The 26,650-nt window shown below is 41.7% G+C and overlaps 1 protein-coding gene across 3 annotated transcripts in view; it reads left to right on the forward strand.

The window, feature by feature from the left end:
- hspa12a (heat shock protein family A (Hsp70) member 12A) overlaps positions 1 to 19,496 on the forward strand; it is a 61,262-nt gene extending 41,766 nt beyond the window's left edge. For all 3 annotated transcript variants that reach the window (XM_086122037.1, XM_086122038.1, XM_086122039.1), the window contains 5 exons: positions 783 to 872; positions 2,642 to 2,746; positions 2,833 to 3,091; positions 10,078 to 10,181; positions 12,565 to 19,496. In XM_086122037.1, the coding sequence (XP_085978163.1) occupies positions 783 to 872; positions 2,642 to 2,746; positions 2,833 to 3,091; positions 10,078 to 10,181; positions 12,565 to 13,196 (1,190 nt within the window). In that variant the 3' untranslated portion in view covers positions 13,197 to 19,496. The remainder of the gene's footprint in view (positions 1 to 782; positions 873 to 2,641; positions 2,747 to 2,832; positions 3,092 to 10,077; positions 10,182 to 12,564) is intronic.
- The last annotated feature ends 7,154 nt before the right edge of the window (positions 19,497 to 26,650 follow it).

Below are 26,650 nucleotides of genomic sequence, written 5' to 3' on the forward strand. Positions count from 1 at the left end.
GGACATGTCTGCTGAGTAGCTGTCTTATAGGTAGCTGGCAAAGGTTGAATTTGCTGTTGAATTCTTGACCACTATCACCCAGTGGACAGACCAGGGTCAACTACTCTAAAGTCAGACCAGAGTAAACGTCAACTACTCTAAGCCAGCCAGCAGAGCTTATAGCCTCACGGGATATGCAATGTAGAAAGTGGAGGGACTAATATTTGTCTGAATATGTCTATTAAATGAATGTCTTTCTATGTTACTTTCTAATTTCTGCTTTGCGTATTTGCAATCGTAGCAACCATATTCAAAGGATCCCCATTTTAGAACCGGGACAGCAAGCTTTTCGATCCAGAATAAAAATGTAAATGCAACACGAATATGCTGAAATTGTACCTGTACAATAACCATGCTGTTTAATCAGCATCCTGATACGTCATATCTGTGAGTTGGATCGATTGTCTTGACGACGGAGAACTCCTCAGGAATTCAGATTCAGGCAGATCTACGTTTGAGAGGAATACAGTCTGTACTTTATGCCGTTTGTGTAGTCTTTCTTGATTTTTAAGTTCAGTTGATGTCAAATCGCAACAAAAACAGAATAGTGCTTTTCTATTTTTGTTCAATGAATTCCATATTTCGTAGCTTTTGTTTTGTTCTTTTTGAATGAATATGATGTATGTTTCATGCGCATCCCAACCACCTTGTCTGTCACACTAAGTGAACCACACTACTGCACAAAGCAGAGCTTTGCATTCCTTATCACACTGACTAAAACTCTCTTTCCTGTTAACAACCAGCCAACAAGGAGCATGTCCGGCGCAACCGGCAAAGTCGCACCTTCTTGGTGGAAAATGTCGTAGGGGAGCTTTGGTCGGAGCTGGAAGAAGGTAGCGTCTCTTTTTTTTTTTTTTACCTGCCTGTGACTCTTTTCCTTCTTCTGCTTGAGAATAACTCTTGCTCTTTGCTCGACTGCAGTCTGACCTTGAGTAGACACTGACTGACTTAGGATTTGTATTGAATCGTAAAATGGCTTTGACAATTTGTACAACCACGATGCTCTGAAACATGAACTGCCGTCAATGCAAATTACAACTCCTTTCATTTCCGAACAATAAGCCGCTACTTTTTTTCCACACGCTTTGCACCCTGCAGCTTAAACAGTGATGCAGCTAATTTATTTTTACACTCGTCAGGCTGCCAATATATTGACCCTTCAACCCTCAAATGTACGCGTTCACGAGAACAAAATGGTGTTTCAAATCTCAGAAGGCTTGACCTCACAACAGGAAGTGGCAGCAACGCCAAATTGTAGCCCGCGAGCTAGCGAGGTACTGTCCTATTTGTGTTTTACGTCACAACAATGAAAAGAAGAAAAGTCAGATGTGCGTCAGTCGTCCGCGATCCTTACAGCTCAGTCGTCCGCGATCCTTACAGCTCGTGTCTGAGCAGAGAACAATTTAAAATGACTCTGTGGCGACACCTGACTTCACCTGGGGAAACCACTCGAATTCAAAACATGACATATAACGCATATTTGATTTTATTTTCGGTCGTTTCCTTGTTCCTCCATTCATGGCCCCTCATGATTCTTGGTTAGCAGCAAAAATTATTATATCCAAAACTGTTAGCAAGGTGAAAGAACTTGAAGAACTCTTTACATCAACAGTATGGGTCTGAGCATAGCAACAAATTGCAAGTCATCCCAGTCTATCAAATTACAACGTGGATAGTACTTTACTTTAAGGATTGTGGATACCAGCAAATCAGGAGATTGTGTAGTACATGACGACAGAGGGGAAAAAAATTCCTTTTGAAGAGGCATTTACACTCTGCGTGCGGGCACGACTCTTGGATCTTTTTTCTCTCCCAGGCTTGACCAATAGATGGGAGATTGAGAACAGAATTCATAAATAATAAAAATATTTTGAGAATATCAAATAAAATGCTTAGCTGAGGCTATGCAGATGTCTAACGGGGCTACCCTGGTGTAGCGACATCCCTGCGTGCGAGTTAATTCAAAATTAAAACCAATCTTTCTGTGTCAATATCCCATTTAATATTATTAAGACCTGCAGCTCATAGTCCGCTGCATTTTTCTTTGATGGATTTAGGAGGTACAGCGAATTAACGGGTCCGCTCAATCGTTCGGAATTACAGTGCAGTGGATCCCTGCATACTCACAGATTTTTTTCCAATAATTTGAAATGGTTTGTTCCATTTTGGAAAAAAGGGAGGGTGCTTCCCTCCCAGTTCAACCCCTCTGTTTTTGTGGAAATGTTTGTCCACATTTAAAAAAAAAATTGGGGGATTTGTTTTATTTGTTTTTTCTTTTTCCCAATGTCTTTCAGTGGCCATTAATTATATGTGGATTTTTGTTATTCACTTCTTCTTCTCCCCCGTGAATAGGGTCTACTGTACGACAAAAGAACTAGACAAAGTAACTGTTACAGCAATTATTTGAGAATAGAATCAAAACCCTATGTAGGATACAACATACATGCATGTGGATGAAGCAATTTACATAAAAAGGCTGCTTTACAATAATCCGTTTTGTCTATTGTTGATCAGGGTTTAGCTTTCCCAACTGTGTCAGCTGAAATTACCTGTTCTCTCTACCAGATCTCTCCAAAACACTATTATGACCCCTTTTATGCAGGTGACCGATATGTGGTGGTGGACTGTGGCGGGGGGACAGTGGACCTGACTGTCCATCAAATCCGTCTCCCAGAAGGACATCTGAAAGAGCTGTACAAAGCTTCTGGTAATATTTTGCTATTTTTTATTGTATATTCTCCTCTACGTTTTTCTTCTGGCTTTTCAATCAGCTCACTCATTTTCCTACTTTAGGTGGACCATACGGCTCTCTTGGAATTGACTATGAATTTGAAAAGCTGTTGTGTCAGATTTTTGGCCAGGATTTCATTGACCAGTTCAAAATCAAGCGGCCAGCTGCTTGGGTGGACCTCATGATTGCCTTTGAATCACGGAAGCGGGCAGCAGCACCAGGCAGGGCAAACCCCCTCAATATTAACTTGCCCTTCTCATTCATCGACTACTACAAGAAGTTCAGGGGCCACAGTGTTGAACACGCCCTGCGTAAAAGCAAGTAAGTGCGCCAAGAACAGTGTCTCCCAACCTTTGAGACACTGAAATTATGTTCTTGTCTCAATTTACTTACAAATATACTTGGTGTGAAATATGGACTTGTATAGTATGTAAAACTGAGCTATTCTGACGTATGAATTGCAAGAGGTGAATAAACAGGTGAACTGTACCTTGTGCAATCTAGTGGAAGAACATGTGACCGTTTCAGTTCTATAAATGAAAATGGACACAGGGATTGGGAATCACTGCCGAGAGGAGGATAGAGCCTGTCCTGTGCCACATTTTTCATGAACATCGAAGTAAATGTGCAGGCAACAGATCCAAAACATTTGATCTGTGAAAAAAACTTGTCAGTGTGAACTCAGCCCATTAGTAGTGCCTGAGTGAATTTGCTGCATCTATATTTGGTAATAAATAGATATACAGTATATCAGATCTTATCTGTTTATTTCCTCGTGTTTCTAACCGTGGGAGTTTGTAACACCACTGGCATAGCAGTGCAGACCTTAGTAAATATGTTTATAATTTTTAATGTCACACTGGGACAGGCTACAGCATGCCCCGCGACCCTTGTGAGGATAAAGCGGATCAGCAAATGGATGGATGGATGGATGGATGGATGGACAATGGGAGTTGGTGTAGTGCACTCCACTACACCAACTCCCATTGTCAGGCAGAGTGCAGGGGCAATGCCATAAAAGGTTAATTTTCAAAATCAAAAGCAGAGGTTCTTAACAGGGAAAAAAAAAACCCCAATCATAATTCAGGTCAAGAAATGTAGAAATAACGCCGCCCCCCCTAAAAAAAAAACCAGACCCATCGCAACATCCATCCATCCATTCATCATCTACCGCTTATCCGGGGCCGGGTCGCGGGGGCAACAGCTTTAGCAGGGAAGCCCAGACTTCCCTCTCCCTAGCTACTTCTTCCAGCTCTCCCCGGGGGATCCCGAGACGTTCCCAGGCCAGCTGGGTGACATAGTCTCTCCAGCGTGTCCTGGGTCTTCCTCGGGGTCTCCTCCCGGTGGGACATGCCCAGAACACCTCACCAGGGAGGCGCTCAGGAGCAATCAGATGCCCAAGCCACCTCATCTGGCTCCTCTCGATGTGGAGGAGAAGCGGCTCGACTCTGAGCCCCTCCAGGATGACCGAGCTTCTCACCTTATCTCTAAGGGAGAGCCCGGACACCCTGCGGAGAAAACTCATTTCGGCCGCATCGCAACAGACATATGAAACGATGCAACAACAACAACAACAAAAACCATGATCGGCAACAAAAGGTATGGAAAGAAAGAACTACACACAGACTGACAAGGCACAACTGGATAAGACGTGAGTGGATGTAGAGACCGAATTGGCTGACATGAGGGGAGCAAAATTGAAGAGACTTGGTGACGACAAAGACAACGACAAGCAGATGCGAGGAAACAAACAAGAAAACCAAAGCACATTCCAAAAGATGAACAAAAATGGATCATGATTCCTAACATTTAACTCTTTGTTGTCACAAGAGCAACTTTTTAAATGTTCTTTCTAAGCATTATTTTTCATCAGATGACGAGAGAATGAAAGAAGGCAGGATGCCTATATAGAATTCGCAGCCTCACAGAACATAACTAGCACAACAAATATTAATACTGTATTTCAGTTATTAAGATGTAAAACATTACTTATGCTGACAAGCAAACAGTCAAAAGAAAATGAATACATTTTAAAAAGGTTCCTGGGAGTCTGTCATCTGGACTGTAAATTGGAAATTGTAGAATAAGGCAAGAGGGGCTGACAAAGTAACTGTTGAGAGCTGAAAAGAATAACTCATTTTCATCAACGCTACGGCACGTTTTAGCACAATGATCCATTTGATTTTTCTTTCTCTATCGAAAGCCAAGTTTCAGTTTGCACATTGTACCGTATTTCTGCACTACAAGGTGCTTTGGATTCTTACGCGCCCCTTCAACGAACGGCCTATTTTAAAACTGTTTTCGTATATATTGTACACTGTATTATGAGGCGCATTGAATAGAAGCTACAATAGTGGCTGCGGTTGTGCAATGCATCCACTAGATGGAGTTACAATACAGCTTTATTTATATAGAGCAGGGATGCCCAAACTTTTTGGACCGAAGATCGACTTTTCGATCAACCAACCTTCCGCGATCGACCCGTTACCACGCACGCACATACACACACACACACGGCATGATGAGCAACAGCCTGACACGGAGGCATGCGACACACTTTTGCAGCCTGTTAACTATCATAGCAAACACATACCGTTTTTAAGTGCTTCCCTTGGCCCTCTAGATTCCTATTCTTTGCCCATGCTCTCGGTGAATTGTACACGAATGAGAATAACGATAACGATAATGATAAAAGATATATCGCAACAGCTGCAACTGCAGACTGCTGAGCGCTAATAACATCCGGTGATGCACGTCACGCGCCACCGTAGGTTAAAGATTTACCTGCTTTATTTTATTTTGTTTGTTTAATACTTTTTGTGAAAATCAGACTGATAGGATGATTAGGGTGCAGTGTACATTAACACAAAAGAAATATGGATAACATGCAAAAAGACACAAATGGTTGTTTGTTTTATTTCTCCTCTACACCCGTCGCGATTGACTTGGGACCAGTCCGTGATCTACCGGTCGATTGCGATCGACATTATAGCCACCCCTTATATAGAGCGTTCACAACTGCTGCAGCTTTAACAAAGCCATGAGAACTGGTCACAAATACGGACATGAAACATAAATACAAATGGCGTTACAAAACAATGAATGAAAGGGAAAAGTTTTGTGGGCTCACATACAGAAGGGGCTAAATATCCTTAGAAGTCTTGCTTGTGTCCTTCTTCCTTGTGTAATAATGGCTGTGTAGAGCTCACAAAGTAGTTGTCTGTTTGTTTGAGTGTGTGTTGGCGAATGCACACGTCAATTAGTGTCGGGCAAAGAGCCCAAAGGATGGATGGGGGAGTGGGGGGGGAGCGAGACGCGGCCCGACCGGCGAGCTGCCCAGTCCATTCGAGCGCTCAGCAGATCAGTTCACGTCGCGGGGAAAAACCAGGAACAATGAAGGCGGTGATACAAGGGTGTGTATGCGCGTGTGATTGTCTGGTTGTGTGTGTGTGTCAGGCCACAGCTGCTTCGTCAAGGTCTTCTCATGGAGACAGTCCTGGCTTATCAGTCTATGGCCGAGAAGGAGGGGGTGGTGGTAGGGCACTAGCTTCCATGCGTACGTTCTTCCAGGGGAAAGGTCAAGATAGCAGATGTTTTGGGAAGGGTTGCCAACAATTCCAGACAGCTTTGAGTCCGTGGCCTGTGTCTCTTCAATGGCGCCAATCAGCCAAATCCCCGATTTCTTTTCCCTGAGCGCGGATCCCAACTTCTCCAAGTTATCCATCTTGCAATGACGCTCCAAAACCGCATCCATTTGCGGTTGAGCTCAGTCACCGCTTGGGTCCAGCTTCTTCACTTCCAATAAAGCTGCTCCCATCAGTTGAATTTTACGATAGATCAGGAAACTGCTAACACCAAACAGCAGCATACCTGCTATCAGAAGACCGATAATGTAGATGTCTTCAACATCCTCAACGGACAGTATTGACAGGCACACCATTCTCCACTTCCACCAGGGATCTAGGGTGTACCCAGCAGCAAATGTCCCCGAGGGGCAAGTAGGCTCCCCACTGCCTGCTCTTCTCGTCGACAAAATTTTGTCGATGGCATCGAGAGACCAGCCAACCAATTCCATGGTTTATTTTAGGATGAAAGTACGGCAGGAGGCTAGGAAAGTCAGACAAGGACAGCACATAGACTGAGTGGCGAGCAGGGAAGGGTGAGGGGAGGGCAGGAACAGAGCAAAAAAGCATCCGCCTTCGTCGAGAGCCAAGCAGAAAATGTGTGCTGTATAGTGCGGAAAATACGGTCCTTGGATATTCATTGTTTCTCAATGTTTCTTTGTGCATCAGCACAAGTACATATTTATTCAGTCTAAAGTCAGGCCAAAACAACAGATAAAATGCTTCTCACTTTTAAATGATAAGCTAATGCACAAGCTTTTTCTCTTCGTTTTCTTTTCATTTGTATTATTTTTTTTTTGATAGACATGATACAGTATTCATAAAGACCGATTTCCCCTTGCAGTAATGGTAATGAGAGGAGGAAGCCACTCATTGTGCAGAACTGAATTGCCTTGTCTCCTATCTGGATATTTTAGTAATCCCCTCATGCAAGTCATTCAAAGACCTTCCGAAGGCTGAAACAAGAGCCTTGAATGGTTCTCTGATGGAAGAGAAAAGCATGTCTTTTGTTTCCTGCCCACACTCTCTCACATGACCATAATGCACATAATATCACACACAGGGGATTATAGTTCTAATTGTTTTGATTGTTTCAAGAGCTACGATTTAACAGACACACTGAATTAGAAAATATCGATATTGATCTGCACTTGTAGGATAGGACACAGAGGCTGATGTAAATGTGCCCACGCTGTCTCTATTCACATCACCTGGACACATGAGTACTTGTACATGCATGGATTTTGCCAGACACAAGCATAAATAAAGTTGCAGTGAGTTAATACAGTACATGCTACAATGACATGTCTGTGCTGAGATGGGTAAAATATTGTTTTGAGATACTCTTTTATCTGGACCACCGAGTATTTATATTATCAAGACTTATGTACCGTACTTTCCGCACTATATGGTGCTTCAGCGTATAAGGCGCACATTCAATGAATGGCCTATTTTAAGACTGTTTTCATATATAGGGTGCACTGCATTATAAGGCGCATAGAATAGGAGCTACAATAGTGGCTGAGGTTGCGTTATGCATCCACTAGGTGGAGCTACACTAAAAGGAATCCAATACAATTCAGCTTTATTCATATAGCACTTTCACAACGCTGCAGCTGTAAGAAAGCACTTTACAGAACATTATGTCCAAGAAATCAGATTATTGATCCATATATAAGGCGCATCAGATTATACTTTTAGGTGTGCCTTATAGTTTGGACAATATTTGTTGCATTTATTGAGCCCTTTTCCCCCCTCAAATTGGTTAAAACTGGTTTTTGTTTGTTTATTTGTTTTATATTATTAAAAATAATAACCAGTTAAAATATTGAAATAGATCGGACATGAAAGCTTTTTTTGTTTAACTTTCATTCAACATTTGCTTAATTAATTACCGTATTTTCACGACTATAAGGCGCCATTAAAAGTCTTAAATTTTCTCCAAAATGGACAGGACGCCTTATAATGCAGAGCGTCTAGTGTATGAGCCAAGTTTCAAAGCATGACTGAGAGCGCTTCTGGCCGACACGCTGTTTATATAGAGAAAAGGCGGCGTGGATGACGACGGCATGCGGAAGTCCGCCAATGAGTGAAGGGTGGGCGTGTAAGAGGACGCTAAAGGCACGCCCGTAGCAGGTACCAGTCACCAATGAGTGAAGGGTGGGCGTATAAGAGGATGCTAAAGGCACGCTCCTAGCAGGTACCAGTCGCCAACGAGTGAAGGGTGAGCGTATAAGAGGTGAACAGAAAAATGTGAGTACATTGTAAAATGGCGAAATAAAGTACAACCGAACTCGGTTTTGCTTCCGTTGCCTTTTTAAAAACGTGTTTTTAGCGTGCGTGCATGCATGCCATATGTTTAAGCTGGCGTATGTTTTGTGCGCTGAATGGTCGTGAAAATACGATATCCTCAAATTAGGTTTCGATTCAAGAAAACATCATTCGTAAGATTTTCTATGACACATTTTTTCCTGTGGACCTCCAAAGGGGTTATATTTCTTTCAATGTGAAAATATTTTTGCAATTTTTTTCTTCATAAGACATGACTGAATCAAAGGCTAGCTGGATGAATAATGCTGCTTGGAATAATTCCAAAATAACCAGTGCCTCTTTTTGACTTTTTTTTCCCTGCTCATCATTACAGTAAGTAAGCAATTAGAGCAGGGCTGGCCAACCAGTCAGAGACGAAGAGCCAATTATTTTACTGTGTTACTGCAAAGAGCCACATCATACCCTTCCTCACGCACTCGCGTGCGCACACACACACACACACACACACACACTTTTTTGGCCAAAGATCGAGTTTTGGAGCGACCAGCTTCTCACGAACGACCCGATCGTGCACATGCAAGCATACACACACACACACGCGCGTGCTCGCACTCACGCGGGTGCCCACCAGTGCACTCGAGCACATATGCACGCACACCATGATGAGCAACAGTCATTGCAGTCGACTTGGGACCAGTTCGCTGGCTCCCGGTCGATTCTGATCGACGTATTGGGCACCCCTGCCTTAAAATCAGAGGTAATTCGCTGACTAGCTTAGCGCCTGGCGCCCTTGTTTGCGCATGAGCGGTGATGCAGTCATCTGATTGGTTGCCCTCTATGTCAATCAAGTAACGGGATTGATGATAGGCTGACATAGTACATTCTGTGAAGTTAGCGCCTTGTTTGAATGGCATCGCCACTGCCGAGGCGTTTTCGACACTTGTCGTGTGAGAGCCCGGAGCCGCATTAAACCAGCCAAAGAGCCGCATGCGGCTCGCAAGTCGCAGGTTGGCCACCCCTGAATGAGAGTAAAGGCACATTTTAGTCGTATGATGCAGATCACTTCAGCACAATTGCAAACTGCAGCAAGAATAAGAAGCATCTATTTCACAATTACCTTTCTGATAGTGTCAAACTGAGCACATCCATAAGCAGAAGCTCTCGCATTGAATCAAATTACACCGTGCTAGACTGAGTACCTCACGTTAGAGCTCAGTCTCTTGTAATTTCCACTGACAATATATTAAGGTCATAAAAATGAAGTCAATGTTCTTCCATTAGTTCGAACAAGAACACTCGTTTGTCATTATTTGGACCGTTCTCTTCAATGTAATCTTGCCTGAGACTATTGATTGTGCAATGATAACGTATTCATAGGCATTGTTTCATGATATTGACCACTTTTCTCTCCAGTGTGGATTTTGTGAAATGGTCATCGCAGGGGATGCTGAGAATGAGTCCCGATGCTATGAATTCCCTTTTCAAGCCCACCATCGACCATATCATTCAACACCTCAGTAAGCTACACTTGAAACACACGCATGAAATAAATCTGTTCGCGGGGTTGATCGTTTGACAACATTTGTATTTTCCGATGAATTAGTTTGATGTTTGTTACAAGCTTCTGTTAATAATAGATGACAAAAGCTTAAGACCAGTGGAGTAACGGTTGGTTTTAACAAAATTCATATCACAATTTTGGGAGGGGAAAAAACTGATTAATTCCGGTCATTTTATGGACTTTTTTTTCTCTCATTTTTACATACCTGTGTCATGAAACGTGAAAAGTGGATAAAGTCACAGATTTGTATGCATTCTTGTTTAACCGTAATCTGATTCCCGATTTACTAATTTGTGTTTACGCCACATTTGTTTGCTAGAATTTTGCCGTTGTCGTAGTGAGCCCAGAAAGGACGGCAAGTCTGATTGTTGAATAATTTAACAGTTTTGATCGAAGTAGATCAATAAACTGTCTTTTATAATCATTCGTGGTTCTTTTCCCTTTCTTTTAATGTAAGATAAACTATAGGACGAAAGCATTTCTGAATAATAAATTTGATATTGCTTATTGTAATCGGGCTCCGGACTGCCCCTTTGAAATGTTCTCTCTTAAATGTCAGCGGATGAATACATTTTTGATCTTGCACTTGTGTGACCAGTAAATCTACCGATAAAAAAAAAAAAATGATCGGGAAAAAAACACACACACATACACACAAGAATTTACAATTTTTTTTTGTTGAGAACGGAGGGAAATTTAAATATTTACTTTCCAGTGTGCGGCCCAAAATTTTCTTCCAGTGCCCCTAAAATTTGAAGTTCGAGGCTTACTGTGCATCTTGTAAAAAATATTAGTCTGTACCCATGATAACACAGATTAATTTATTGCTTATGTTTGTTACAAAAAATAAACAAATACATACGAAGAGGACCTGGAAAAAATAATGGCAGACTAAATTGCAATGGCAATGTTGCAGGGCAAAATCTGGTAATGAGACTATTTTTCAAAATTGTTCAGCCTGACTAGTAGCAGCAGCAGTAATAGTAGTAGTAGTAGTATAGAAGGAATCGCTAAATCCATATCTTGGCTGTCCAGATGTAACTATTTTGTCAATATAATGATGATGATTTGACATCACAATAAACAAAAACAATTTACCAGCTCAACACAGACATCAGGGGACATGCTGCTTCAGTGAGACACGCATACACAGTACCGCTGCCTCAACACTCCATTGAGTGGGGGCGTTCAACTCAATCGCACAAAACTCGGCCGAAACTCAAAGCAAAAAAATGTAATGAAATCAGTTTTTCTTTTAACATCAAAGCAACTGACAGAATGTAAACATTGTTTGCGGATGGGTAAACAGAATCATTTTTTACTTTCACAATAAACACAGCTTGTCGTTAATTTCCTGCCTCATGATAGCCATGCAAAACTCACAAGTCCCTAAACTTTAAAGATGTAATTATGACCCGATTGATATGGATTTTCTGAAGCCAATGGCGATTATGATATTTGTCTGAATAATATTCTGATTGACTAATCGGCTGATTAATGTAAAAAAATCTATAATGAATAAAATAACTTTATTTTAGGTCCCTTAAAACTTGTACACACAATACCATATTGGCCCGAATATAAGACGGTGATTTTTGCATTGAAATAAGACTGAAAAAGTGGGGGCCGTCTTATATTCGAGGTCTAGACATTATACCCATTCATGACGCTAGATGGCGCCAGATACATTGAAGCCAATGCTGAACTTGACTCCCCAGGCCAAAGTGAACCCCTGCCACGAAGAATAAAAATAAAAATAGTGGTAGCACGAAGAAGAAAAATAAAAAATAGCGGTAAGAAGGAAAAGAGAAGAAAATAACAGAAGAGACAACAGAAAATGGAGAAACGTAGTGACAATCTGGAGAAAAGTGGGTCGAAGATCGGCCAGGTTACCCGGCAGCTGAGGAGAAGTTATGATGTAATTTACATTTCAAACACCAGACACACATTCAAACACATTCATTTACGAATGTGATTTGAATGAGGCAAACGAACATGCTTTTTCTCTCAAATATCTCGTTATAATCATTTGTTTCAGATGTACTGTAATTATTTTCTGTATAAAAATTAAGTCTTTTTTCAAACTTGAGTCTTGAAAAAGAGGGGGTCGTCTGATAATCAGGGCCGTCTTATATTCAGGCCAATACAGTATTAATTTCAGTCAGAACATTTGACTGTTTTGCATGACTTTGTCATTTAGTATATGTTTAACTTAAGAAAAAAAACTGCCAATTATTGTTTTGTTCTCATCCAGATGGATTTTTCGTACATGTCACGCAGGGAAGTGAGCTGCATTTATTCATGATAAAAATAATGTTTGATTTTGTGTTCCCCTGTAGATGAGCTCTTTGAGAAACCTGAGGTGAGCGACATCAAGTTCCTTTTCCTAGTCGGGGGTTTCGCCGAATCAGCTTTGCTACAGCAGGCCGTTCAGAACATGCTAGAGGGCCGCAGTCGCATCATTATCCCCCACGATGTCGGCCTCACGATCCTGAAGGGCGCAGTTTTGTTCGGTTTGGACCCCAGCATCATCAAAGTCCGCCGCTCGCCGCTTACGTACGGCGTCGGTGTCCTCAATCGCTTTGTAGAGGGCAAGCATCCTCCCGAGAAGCTGCTGGTGAAGGACGGAACGCGCTGGTGCACCGACGTCTTTGACACGTTCATCGCCGCCGACCAGTCGGTAGCGCTCGGCGAGATGGTCAAGCGTAGCTACACGCCGGCCAAGCCCTCGCAGCAGGTCATCGTCATCCACGTCTACGGCACCGAGAAGGAAAAAGTGGGCTTCATCAGCGAGTCGGGCGTCAAGAAGTGCGGCTCACTTCGCTTGGATGTCAGTGGCACGGAAAGCGCGGCGCCACGCCGCGAGATCCAGACGCTCATGCAATTTGGTGACACCGAGATTCGGGCCATGGCGGTGGACGTGTCCACCGGCCGCACGGTCAAGGCCAGTATTGACTTCCTCAGCCATTGAGGTAGAAGGCAGAGAGCTCGTTGGAAATGGCACAGCTCACCTGCACATACCCACCAGTAGAATATTTCAAATGTTCACAATTGAGGATTTTTGGGGTATTGTACGATTAAATCAGTCCGATCACTTCAACCATTATTATCCAGCGGTGGCGTTATAACGGCCCACTAAAATGTACTGTTAATGCTTGTTCTCTTATTAGCTGAACGATATCATGACACAAGGTCTCAAAGACAACAACAAAAAAAAAAAGCAAACTCGGTGTGGATTAATTGCATTGAAAATAATGCCGATGCTCTGAATGTACCTCTGGTATATGTGCTCTGCAAAATAGCTTTATGTGAAAGAAGCAGTAAAGAGGAACTTATAAGTAAGGCTTGGTGTCAAGTATACATCTTGTTAGTTCTCTTCTGAATTACACATTTAGGTTTAGTTGATATTGGATTTGGATGAGAGTCTTGATTGCGTATGAAGGGTCCGTCCGTTCAACTCTCACCAAATGTAGTTGACGGTCAGCACATGCCATCAGGCATCACTTCAGCCACCGTCATTATTTGTTGAACACGCCAAATGCAGGGTTGGAGGAACTGGCGGGGAATCCAACTGTACCGTCTGCATGAAATGGCAAAGTAACCCAAAGTATTATGACACTCGTGCTTTTACCTGCCAGCCCCCCCCCCCCCTCAAAAAACGTGAAAGTGTTCCACAATGAAGAGTTAATTGAGACATGGAAAATAGCCTTAAGGGGTCAAGTGTGAAGTAAACTTGGCCAAGCATCTTTTGAGTAATACTTGCGTTAGTTTTTTTTTTAATGCCAAGGTTCATAGTTAGACCCACAGCAACGTGCTTAACAACGAAAATGCTTTTGTTCGGCAATCTCCGGCAAGTGACGTCATTCACAGACTACCGAGTTGCCAGTCAGCCATTGTCCCGCATCGTTGATTGTCCCATTAACTGCTCTTTGCCATTGTTATCGAGTTATTCTGTGAAATGCACAGTTCACATTCAAGCGAACAGTTGTTTGAGTAGCCAAAAGAAAAGAATAAGCCATGTAAATGGACCAGAAAATATAATACATTCCACCCCGGTGTGGACGAGCATTCTTTGTTACAAGCACTCAAGATCTGTTTTGTCAACCGGATTTGCAAAAAGGGGAGGCTAATCAATTAAAAACTGTCCACTGTTAATGAAAACATTTGATTCAAAATATTGTACTCATATATGAATGGAATCATATACGAAAACATCCAAACTTTATCAGTGCATGGATGGAATCCTTGGTCATGGTTTGCAACTAACAATGCTTGCCGACATAATGTGCGGAGAGGCCAATAACGCAACAGAACTACCTTAGCAATGACAATGCAGGACACGCACCCTCTATGACATGTGCTCTCAGTGCTAGTAGGAATGCATGGACCAAGTCGGTAATGCCATCATGCCCAATTTACAGCAAGGCCCAGCATCGAATTGCAAACAATAACGCTAGGCTAACAACTGCAGCCGATATAGCTTACCGTTCTTCCAATCCCGATGGATTTCGTCTCCAGTCCACAGCCTGAGCATCTGGCTCGTACGTGTGTGGTCCAACATACATCTTGCCAATAACCTCCTCTTTCTCCAACTCTTCAAAAACCTGGATTCCCTCAGATAGGCTTGAAAGGGACAAAGGCTGCAGCCATCAGGTACACAGATGTACCTTTGTGATCACTGGCTATGTTGGTTGCTTACATCCGCTCATTGAATCAGTGAAGCAACATTGCATCTTTAAAAAGTTTAAAAACTACCATATTTTCCGCACTAAAAGGCTCACCTAAAAGCCTTCCATTTTCTTAAAGGCTCACACCTCGCCTTAAAATCCGATGCGCCTTGTGTATGGTCATTACGGTAATAGTTCGACCCCAAAATGGCTCCTTGCTCGAGACATGCTGACAACGGAGAGTTCAAACTTAAGGCGATTGGTTACACAGTTGAACACGGAAATAGAGCAGTGGCAAGAGAGTTCAATGTTAACGAGTCAATGTTATAACTTGCTGTTGGTTAAGTGAACTGTGTCGCTGCTTTATGAAATAAGTCTTACTGACATTTGATCGTCGCTATATAAATCAGGGTGTAGTGTAGTGTAGTGTTCTGTTGGCATTTCTTTGAGCATAGCTCTATCTAGTGGATGCATTGTAGATTGCGTCTTATAAAGCGGTGCGTCCAATATATGAAAAAAAATTACAAAATAGTCCATTCATTGAAGGAGCGCCTCATAATCCAGTGCGCCTTTTAGTGTGGAAAATACGGTTGTGGTATATCGCGTTTTGTTCTTTTGGCCGGGGTTTCGAAAATCATGCAAAAACTCGTCCTTGAATATCGGTAATGAGTCGAAGGAATGTCAAACATGCTGCAAGGAAGTACCACCGTTAGATCCTATTTAGTGTTGCCTTGGTTTTAATGCTTCCACTTATTAGATGAAATGTTGCTTGCCCACTTGGATGTGCACAGCCTTTGTGTGACAAAGAGAAATATTTTGTTTATTTCTGTAGATACAGTATTTAATATTGTACAGATTTTTTTGCATCGAATCGATAGCCTTAGCCACAGTCGTTTTATGCGCGTGCTTTCACTTTTCATAGTCAGCACGTCATCCAGCACAGCACGAGAGACAGCATGGCACATTTTTGCCGGACCAACAGGTCATTCATTCATTACCCTTTCCATTCTGTTTAACATGTCACACCACTCTGCCAGCTTGCATGTTGTCAGTGTCCTACCTCTTCAAAATGGTTTGGAGCCATCATTAATGTGTGCTGTCTGAGAAAGTAAATGTTCAGTACTACAATAGATGAGAAGTGGACTAATTGCTCTGTACTGTCCATTCAAATTAAGCTATAGGTTATGGTGACTGGCTATAAGACAAGACTTGTTATCGTTGTTTCCTGTTGGAAGAATTCTGTGGGAATCCATTCTTAAATTTCAAATACTGTACAATCAGCAAAAAATATCCAGTCACACGTCATGATGTTTGAGAAATATAATTCACATTGGAGACCTTCGATTTAAGGATATAGATAGTAAGATATCTCTTTTTACCACTGTGTGAAGATGAGATAAACTTTTAGTGATCCACAGAAGTGAAATTCGGGACATTAACAGGAGTAACAGTTTCTTGTAATCGATTCTAAGGAGGCCTTAGCTAGTCATGTTAGCACCTTAACTAGTTCCACCCAAATGGTGCATTCCATTTTGCTTCAAGTGCATCATCATGCAATTATTCAAAAATGAATTCCACATCGAGAGAATTCTAAATTCTACACTCATCCATTTATACGTCCATTCCTAATATCTTAATAGTCAGTCAATAAATGACGGGTTAAATGTTTAGTGTCCCAAACACTGATGCTGCAGTTCTTCACATTTCATCGTTTTACATTTGTCAAAATGTCCGAAGTTTGATTTTAAAGGAAATGTATGTTTTTGCAGTGTTTGGCACACAAATTTGAAAATCTTCTAGACCGCTTGCGGGTGACTGGAAACTGTCAGCAAGCGCGGCCGCAGTTTGTTTCTGCAACTGCGTTACTACTTAGCTGACACAAAATGCTGGATATTGTACGGTAATACTATTGTTGCCTCCATTTTTAACCCGGGAATCTGTGCCTTGAAAAGTTGACATTTGCAGTGTGTTTGTTTTTTGATGGGAGCTGGGGAGGGGGCGTTTTAAAATATAGTACACAGGTTGTCAGTCTGTCATTCATAGTGTTGTACTTGATAAGATGGAATTTAACTATTTCTGTTGTAATTGTTGCTGAACTTAACACTGAATACAACTATATGTAAACATTTTATTTTACTTCAGCCTCACTTGGGTTCTTAAAATTTGTTTCCAAAGGGACGAAAGAATCTTTCAGAATTGTCTTAATATGTTTAAAAGTGTTGTTCTGAACAGAATAACACTGGTTCTTTACTTTGCCTCAGTTTCTTCAAGACGCCATGTACAAAGTATTCCGGCAAACTGGCCAAATTCTTAAAGCTTGATTAATTGCGTATTATGTCTGTCACCGTTTACAATTCCACACATCCAGTGTGCTGTCTAGACGTTTAGTGTGTAGACAAGTCAAGTGTACAATTTTCTTTCTGTTTTACATGAAAGTCTTGGGCCAGTATCATCATGATGGACAACAATTACTGCAGTACACAATACAACGCAATCTATGAAATAATGTGCCAGCATGAAAGTCATCTCACGAATCAACTCGCGACCAATGGTCCTATTTTAATACATGGCTGTTTTCATAAATGCACATATTTTATGTCATATATTTAGTTTGAATTACTCTGTATATAATTATATAATATATTAACCAGTGGTCCCCAACCTTTTTTTTTCATTGCTTTTAAATTGCCAATTTTAAAGCATTGGTATTGACAACAACGATAATCACAGAGTAATTCAACATTTTATGAACGTTCATTCATTTCAAACGGTGTTATTCTACTGCACAACAAATGTAAAATAAAATAACACAGTGAACTACGAAGAAATGGGCCAATTAGGAATAATAAATATGCCCTATAATGTAAACAATCATTTTCGAAGCTACGATCCTACCTACGATGTTATAGCATCATCGCTACTTGCAAAGGGTGACAGGGTTCATTGCTGCGATATTAGTGATTAAACTGCTTATGGTTACGTCTGCAGGCAAACTCTTCTTCGCATTTTCATGTTTTGAAATTTGATCACTTGGGTGCTACTTGTTCAAACGATTCAACGGGTTTGGCAGTACAAGAAACGGTCTTGTTTTTGTCGACATAGCACGCACAACAGCTTCCCGCAAGGGGTGGAACTTCTCTTGTCAAAATAGCTTCATCTTAAGAAGTCACGGCAGCCGATCGATGTGCGTTACATCAATTTGTAACTATTACTTTCTCTGTTGTGCTTCTTCTTTCATTTACTGGCTTTTATTCGGTTTATTTCAACTTTCATAACCAATGTTTCGAATTAGGACTCCGATTGGCTAGAGTCGTACAAATTTCCGCCACGTCTGACGATGCAAATTTGCTCACGGCTCGCAGGTTTGTCTCTGTGTCCAAACGGACTGGGTTTGGGGACCACTGGTATAGACTATATTCAAGGTCTTCAAGGGATGTAGAGCACAGAAAGGGTTGGATACTACTACTGCTGTTTTTCTCTATTGTGATATTGAGCAGGGTTGTGGATCACACATCATTCTTACACATTGGCACACAAAAACCTAAAAAAACAAAACAACCCCCCCCCCCTCCCCCAAAAACAACAACTGTGAATTACAGCAAACGCCTGATGTCAGTCAGCAACCTTGTAGTGTTGTTATTACTCATGTTGTGCTTCTGTGTTATTGTCCGGTTCTCTTTTTGATGATTTGAAATGCCAATTCTAGCTGGTCGTGCTTCGTGCAGCGCACGCGTGGCTCTTATCAGATCACCTTTCTGCAATGCACGTTTTGCATGCGTCCTAAAAGATCAAAACTGTACAAGTTGACCGCAGTCGCACAACAACCAAGGTTCAATGCTACTGGACATGGAGGTGTGGAGGAATCTGTGAGCTGGCCACCACGTCACCGTATACCGTACTGATATAAGCTATTACCTTTTTTTTTTTCAAGATGCAGGCTCACACAGGCAACTGTGAAATGGAATCATGCACTAACACAATTTCTATAGGCAGTTTATTGGATGCTTTCACACTAAGAGCCCTTTAGTTTGTTTTAATTCCAAACTCTAGTTGCTTCACCGAACAGTAAACCTTGTTCCTGAGTATATTTGTTTTAGGTTCAGAAGAATAAAAGAAGAGGGAGACGTTGGGAACGTTTACTGTGAGCACAGGAGCCAAACCTAAAGTGTTTACAAGCTGACTGCGACCAGAGAGCGCAAAACAACAGGTGTGAAAGTACCCTTGGACTTTAAAGCTCAAGTGAATGCTTTCTGTCGTGGATAAACCGGAATCTGGCAGAAGGATATTCAACAATTTGTTGGTTGCTGAGTTGTAAGAGTTTAAGACTTAAGTGGAAATCCAATAAAAATCAAGCATTGTATTTTTTTTCACCGTGTTTTACAGTAAGTCAAACACTTGAGGTGGGCTCCACTTCGGATCTTCTCCCTCACTCCTGAATGTAGTTTTTGTTGTTCATTTTTCAATGGATGAGGTTTATTTTATTTTTGTCTTGAATTGCTTCACGTCTTCGTCCGCCAATTTCACATAAAGTGTATTCTAACCACATGAATAAGTACAGCTTTCACTGTCAGATTCTCATGAATAAAAATGTGGATTTCAAAGAACGTTTGTTTCTGCTTTGTTGTCTTTATTTTGGTGGTTCTATTGTTGAGGTACGCCATGAAGAGAAAATGCTAACGACAAATCAGAATAGTCATGCCATAGTGTTACCATTCACAATATTAGGTACACTTTATTATTGAACCACTTTATCATGTTTCTACATCTTAATTGGAGTTCATCTAATTCACTTGACTGGAAACTTTAGACACATACCCGTCCATAGTTTGTTAGGGCCCACAGCTGGCAGTTTGTCAGAGCGCAAACTAAGCATCAAGTCAAAGGAATTGCCTGTAGAGCTCCAAGACAGGATTATCTCAAGGCACCGACGGATCTGGGGAAGGACACAGAAGCATTTCTGCTGCTTCGTCGGTCCCATTAAGTACACGGGCCTCCATCATCAGAAAATGCAAAAAATTCGGAACCGCCAGGGCTCATCTCAAAGCTGCTGCTTTTTTCAGTAGGATAACAACACTAAGCATGCAGCCAAGATATCAAATAGAATGCCTTCAGGTTTCCAGGGCACCTACGCTATGTGTATATATTGAAGTGGCCCAGCCAGAGCCCAGACTTGAACTTGATTGAATATCTCCGGAGGGATCTGAAAATGTCTGCACCACATACCTGTCAACCTCGGCTAATAGCTGCCCTTATAAATGATTACGATTCCCCTTACAAAGCAACAAAAACCCTTGCAACATGCACCGCGCAGCGCATACTAACATTTACTCGCGGAAACCAGACAGTGTAATATAAATAACAAGGATCATTTGTATAAATAAAGTATTTTATTCAAATTACAAAGTTTGCAATGCAATACATCAATTCAAATACTTCTTTCAGTTCTTTTTTCCAATTCACAAAAACACACACCGTGCCCTCAGTGCTGCTTATTGTACGCTGATGTGCATGATTTGGCAGACTTTATCTGCTCTAAGGAGGGTTTCACTTGTGAGTAGCAATTGTCACAATTCAATTTCATTTGCAATAACGAAGTGAGAGTGTCCGATCCCATGGTCTTCTTATATTCCGTATGGGTTTTCCTCACATGGTTGAAAACTCTCTCGCTATCAGCATTGCTATGAAGAAGGCTGAGCAGAACTTTATAAATCTTTTTCATGAGTGGAAATCGATCTTGTCCAAATCCATTCTTCATTTTGAATATTTCAGGCCAAAATGTCTCGGGATGAATAGGTGTTCCATCCTGGCTTTTCTGTGGGAGAAGATCATCAGGTATTAGCTGGTAATCTTCCCATTCATCCTTGATATCTTCCTGGTCAAAGTCTGGAGTAAACCTATCACTTAACCAAAGAATATGAGGATAGTCTAGCACGGTGGTGGGCAAACTACGGCCCGCGGGCCGAATCCGGCCCGTTGGTCTTTTTAATCCGGCCCGCCGAAGGTTGGTCCACAATTAAGGTTCGATGTGAATGATTGCATTCATTTCAATTGGACTTGTAATGACAGGCATTTCACCGCCAGGTGGCGCATTGACTTGAAGTTGCAGAACACGGGGGGCGGGGCAATCTTTTCGACCACCTAGTACCTCTGTATGGCTCTACTTCTACTGGTCTGATCACAACCCATCTGCGGCGATGCACAGGCTAAAATAGGTCATCAACAACACTTTTGTCATTTTAAAAAAGTATATTAATACCGTACTTTCATGCTTTTGTTCTGTTGATGTTTGATATGGACTGTCAACAAATGCAGTTTTTTTTTTTTAATGTACCATAGCTCGTGCTGACCTGGCCCTTCTGTCAAATTTTAAAAGTCAATGCGGCCCCCGAGCCAAAAAGTTTGCCCACCCCTGGTCTAGCACATCTCGCTTTCTTGAGTCCAATACCACCAAGTCACTCAGAACACTATTGTCAAATGGGAGCTTGTTAATCATTTTTTTCAGTATGGCTGGTGCCACCAGTGCTCCCCAACCTGATAGACTTTGAGAGGTGCTGCAAAGAGGACCGAACAAAACTACCCAAAAGATACACATGCTAAGCTTGTGCATCAACAAGTATTTAGCAAAGGCTGTGAATACTTGAGTAGTCATCATTTCTTTTATTCAGACTTTTTAAAACATCATTATGGACTGTTTTATGTAAAATGAAATAAAAATGTAATACTCCATTCATGTAATCATTATCTATAACTCGGACTATGTTTAATAAACTCATTAGTGAGCTGCGCCCTACCCCAGCCAATTTAGGGTGGAAGGCTGACGACACCCTAGTCCGATTGCCAGTCAATCACAGGAAACAAAAGACGTAGACAACCTTTCACACTCTTATTCACACCATGCTGCAGATGCAAATATGTTATATTTAAATACAGGCAGCACATTCAACTAGTGGTGAGACATCTGTCTCACAGTTGAGCAGTTCTGGGTTTGAATCATTTCAAAACCTTCTATATTAGGTTAACTGAAGACTCCTTAGGTGTGATTGTTGTCATCAAAAGTTGTCAAAAAAACTAACTGGGATTGGGTGTATCATGTCTCTGGCCTATAGTCAGCAGAGGGCAAGGCTCAAGGACAAGTGATCTTCAAAATGGATGAATTAAAAAGTAGAGGGGGAAATTTTAACAGTCATGTCTGCAGTTTAAATGTTGAATGTCCATAATGCCATTTTGGAGTTCAATCCAAATGCGAACGGTCAGGTTCACATTCCACAGTCAGCAGCAATGCCTCCAATAATATGAACAACTTGCAATCATAATTTAGTATGAGTTTATATTAAAGCAGTGTCCCCGACTACGTCTGGATGAAGAAGCACCAATTCAATATTGATGGGGTTTTGACAGGCAGCCGTGCAGTTAATGGAAGCATTTTGTTCATTAGCGCCGTGTAATGTTACTTGTTATGTATGTTCAGCATTTGAAAAAATATATCAGCACCACCAATTTATTGTGGTGATTTTCAGACTCGGCGCATTTGAAGCTTGTACGTCCCTACGCTTGTTGAGTTGTTTTTGTTTCATCACTTGCTTTGGAAGTTTTGTAATGCCACACTGCCACCATGCGAGATTTTTGCAGAATGTCAGTTTTTTTTTCAGTATTTGTTTCTGCACAGAGTAAGCGTGTGTAACGCTGCAATACGAGGCCATTGGACTTTAAATCAGCTTCAGACATGATGCTGTGATAATTGGGGAACGGTTCTCATTTTTGTCATAAGAACTGAACAATTTTACTTTTGAATGTCAGAGTTCACTGTTCTTCCAAGAAAAAAAAAATCAAATGCAGTACAGAAATGCTGAAGATCGCATGCCCACTTGCAACTTTTTCTTCAATTTTATTTTAATCTGCCTTAATTTTGCCGTGATTTTATTTAGTTTACTTCATTCGTGTTGTTAAAGATATGTGTGCTACTGTACTCATGAGCGCAGTTAGCCCTGTCATGAATGAAAATTTTGGACGGAACATACGTGAAAATGACAAAATTAAATTGCATTGAACATAATCAAAAATGAGTCGCAAGAAGAAAAAGGTTATTTACTCCTACCCCTTTCTTATAACCCACATAACGTTTAGAGTATAGTAATATAATTAGAATAACAATAATAATTCCTGCAGAAGGTGCATAGTGGACGTCATGGTGAACTTGTTGCGGTGCTGATGTGGCAGTTGGTTGACCCTCTGTCACATTGGCGTATAGATGCCTTTGGAGGCGAGCTTTTGTACATTGAGGAGGAGCAACTCAAAGTTTAGCCTGGGTTGTTAGTGGAAGTCAATGAGAGTCTTCATCACATGTGCATGTGCATAAGTTCTTCTGGGGGGGTTTCGAAATGATAATGATAGTGCATCTTATTTAAAGGCGCCTTTATTGTCACTCAAGAACAAGGTACATTGTTATATTACGTTAGATAAAATAAATGAATTTATAATAATAATAATAATAATAGATTTTATTTATAAGCGCCTTTCAAGACACCCAAGGACACTTTACAATAACAAAAAACACAAAACAATACGGGTTGAGCAGCGGCAGCCAAAACGCGCCAGCGTTCACTCAACCCGAAAGTCAGAAAGAAACAAGGGAGGGAGAGGGGGGGGAAAAAACCACGCTCGTACATGCAACATTTCATGACATTGAAGTTGACTATAATAATATGACTGAATTAAAATATTGTATATTAGGTCTATATATCTACTGTATTTTCCGCACAATTAGGCACATCTAAAAGCATTCACTTTCCTCAAAAGACGACAGTGCGCCTTAGTATCCAATGCGCATTATATATATGGATCAATATTCGAATTTCTTGGATGTAGTATTTTAAATGTCTGCAAAGTGCTTAGTTAAAGCTGCACTGGTTATGAAAGCACAATATAAATAAAGCTGTATTGTATTGCATTACCTTTAGCAAAGCTCCATCAAGTCGATGCATAACGCAACCCCAGCCACTATTGTAGCTTGTAGTGCCTTATAGTCTAGTGATTATAAGACGAATAGGCCATTCATTTAAGGCAGGGGTGCCCATTACGTCGATCCTGATCTACCGGTAGATCTAAGACAGGTCCCAAGTAGATCCGAGGAGTGTCGAGGAGAAAAAAAAAAAACAACCATTTGTGTGTCTTTGTACCTGTTAGTAATATATTTTTTTGTGTTAATGTACGCTGCACCCTAATCATCCTATCAGTCTCATTTTCACAAAATAAATATTTAAAAAAATAAAATAAAGCAGGTAAATCCTGAATTTACGGTGGCGCGTGATTACGTCACCGGAAGTTGTTAGCGCTCAGCAGTCTGCAATTGCAACTTGTGTTCAGAGCTGTTGCGCTCTATCTTTTATCGTCATTATTCTCATTCAGAGTTTGCTTCGTGTACAATTCACCGAGGGCACGGGCAAAGAATAGGAATCTAGGAGGGCCCAGGGAAGCACTTTAAAATGGTACATGTGAGCTACAATAGTTAACAGGCTGCAAAAGTGCATTGCATGCCTCAGTTTCAGGCTGTTTCTCAACATGGCGTGCGTGTGTGTGTGTGTGCACGCGCGCGCGCACGCGCGCACGTGCCGATAAGGGTAGATCCCGTGAGATTAGTTGATCGAAAAGTAGATCTTCGGTCCAAAAAGTTTGGGCACCCCTGATTTAAGGTGTGCCTTACACTCCGAAGTGCCTCATAGAGCCGAAAATACAGTAAATAATTTCTTAATCCATCCATCCATTTTCCAATCCACTTATCCTCATAAGGGTCGCGGTGGGTGCTGGCGCATATCCAAGCCGTCTTCGGGGGCGGGGGACACCCTGAACCGGTTGCCAACCAATCGCAGGGCACACAGAGACGAACAACCATTCGTGCTCACACTCACACCGAGGGACAATTTTGAGTGTTCAATCCGCCTGCCATGCATTTTTTTGGAATGTGAGAGGAAACTGGCGTGCCCGGAGAAAACCCACGCAGGCCCGGGGAGAACATGCAAACTCTACACAGGCAGGCCAGAGCTGGAACTGAACCGAGTACTTCAGTGAGGTCGGCACGCTAACCATTGGACTACTGGGCCACCCAAAGGCTTTTTTTTTTCATAATATTGTAGCACGAGCTTGAATGTATTTTAAAGGGACACTTGAATGGGCCGAAATTTGGCACTCGTATTATCATAAAAATTATGTAAAAACTCCACCTCCCCTGAGCCCCTCCCCACAAAAGAATATGTAGTGATTTAAAGGTCAAGTTTGAAGTAAACTTGGCCAACCATCTTTTGAGTATTATTGAAGGCTAAAAGTGTTTTAAGCATACCTTCGTTATTTGATTGTTTTTCACGCAACCCACGCAGGTTCATGGTTAGACCCATCGCAACAATAACAAAATGCTTCTATTCGGCAATCTCCGGTGAATGACGTCATTCAAAGCATGCCGAGTCTCCAGTCAGCCATTGAACTGCATTGTTGATTGTCCCGTTAACTGCTCTTTGCTATTGTTATCGTGTTATTCGGCGATGCACTCGACGAGCATTCTTTGTTACAAGCATTTAGAAGACCTGTTTTCTTAACCTGATTTGCAAAAAAGGGAGATGTGATAATCAATTAATAACTCTAGCTGTTGTTCATTAAAGCATTTGATTCCAAATATTATACATGTGCATGGATGGAATCATGTACGAAAACATTCAAACTGTTGGCAACTGGGTGGTGAAGAGCAGAGGTAATGTGCCTTATGCCACGGCTTTGAAGAAAACTCTTTTAACACCTGGATCCCCTCAGATAAGTTTGAAACATTGCTTTCCAAATCAAATTGTACACTTTCCATATTGAGCACTGCTATTGTTGTCCTTGAAGTGATCTTACACTTCCCGGTGTGTCACTTGCCAGGATCTCACTTCGGGAAAACATTTACTTAGTCAAATTATGAAATAGAATTTATACTTTCATGCTGTATTTAATGTAGTTTGTTTCATTACTTGTTCTCCCCGTGCCTGCGTGAATTTACTCCAGGTACTCCGATTTCGTACCACATTCCAAAAACATGCATGGCAGGTTAATGGAACACTCGAAATTGTCCATATGTGTGACGGATGGGTGTTTGTCTATGTGTGCCCTGCGATTGGTGGGCAACCAGTTCCCCGCCGACTGCCCGAAGACAGCTGGGATAGGCTCCAGCACGCTCCGCGGCTCTTGTGAGAATAAGCAGATCAGAAAATGGATAGATGAATGGATTTTCTGAAATTATTTCACACTTGACTAGTGAAAAATGGACCACACTGGCCGGATAATCCATAAAAAGCTGTTTTGGGATCCTAGTTTGCAGTATACAGTGATCGCTGCATCTTCTTTCTGTTTTATCACGTGGGTTACTCTTTGAGCGGGTGTGTGTGTGTGTGTGTGTGGCTGAGAGAGAGAGAGAGAGAGAGAGAGAGAGAGAGAGAGAGAGGGGAGGCTTATAAGAACAAAGGCAGGTCTCTTCCATCCTTAATTGTCTAATCATCCTTAATTGACTAATCATAAACACATCTTCCCAGCGGGATCCTGGCCTGTGTGTCTGTGTGTGTGTGCACGCGCGCGTGCGCGCCCGTGTGTGTGTGTGTGTGTGCGTATGCGCTCGAGTGTGTGCTCACGTGCGCGTGTGCCCGTGGTGTGTGTGTGTGTGTGTGTGTGTGTGTGTGTGTGTGTGTGTGTGTGTGTGTGTGTGTGTGTGTGTGTGTTAGTGCGCTCTGCTCAAGCGCAA

Source organism: Hippocampus guttulatus, chromosome 10 (assembly GCF_054856545.1).
Source record: "Hippocampus guttulatus isolate MCC_2025c chromosome 10, RoL_Hgut_1.0, whole genome shotgun sequence".
NCBI classification, from domain to species: domain Eukaryota; kingdom Metazoa; phylum Chordata; class Actinopteri; order Syngnathiformes; family Syngnathidae; genus Hippocampus; species Hippocampus guttulatus.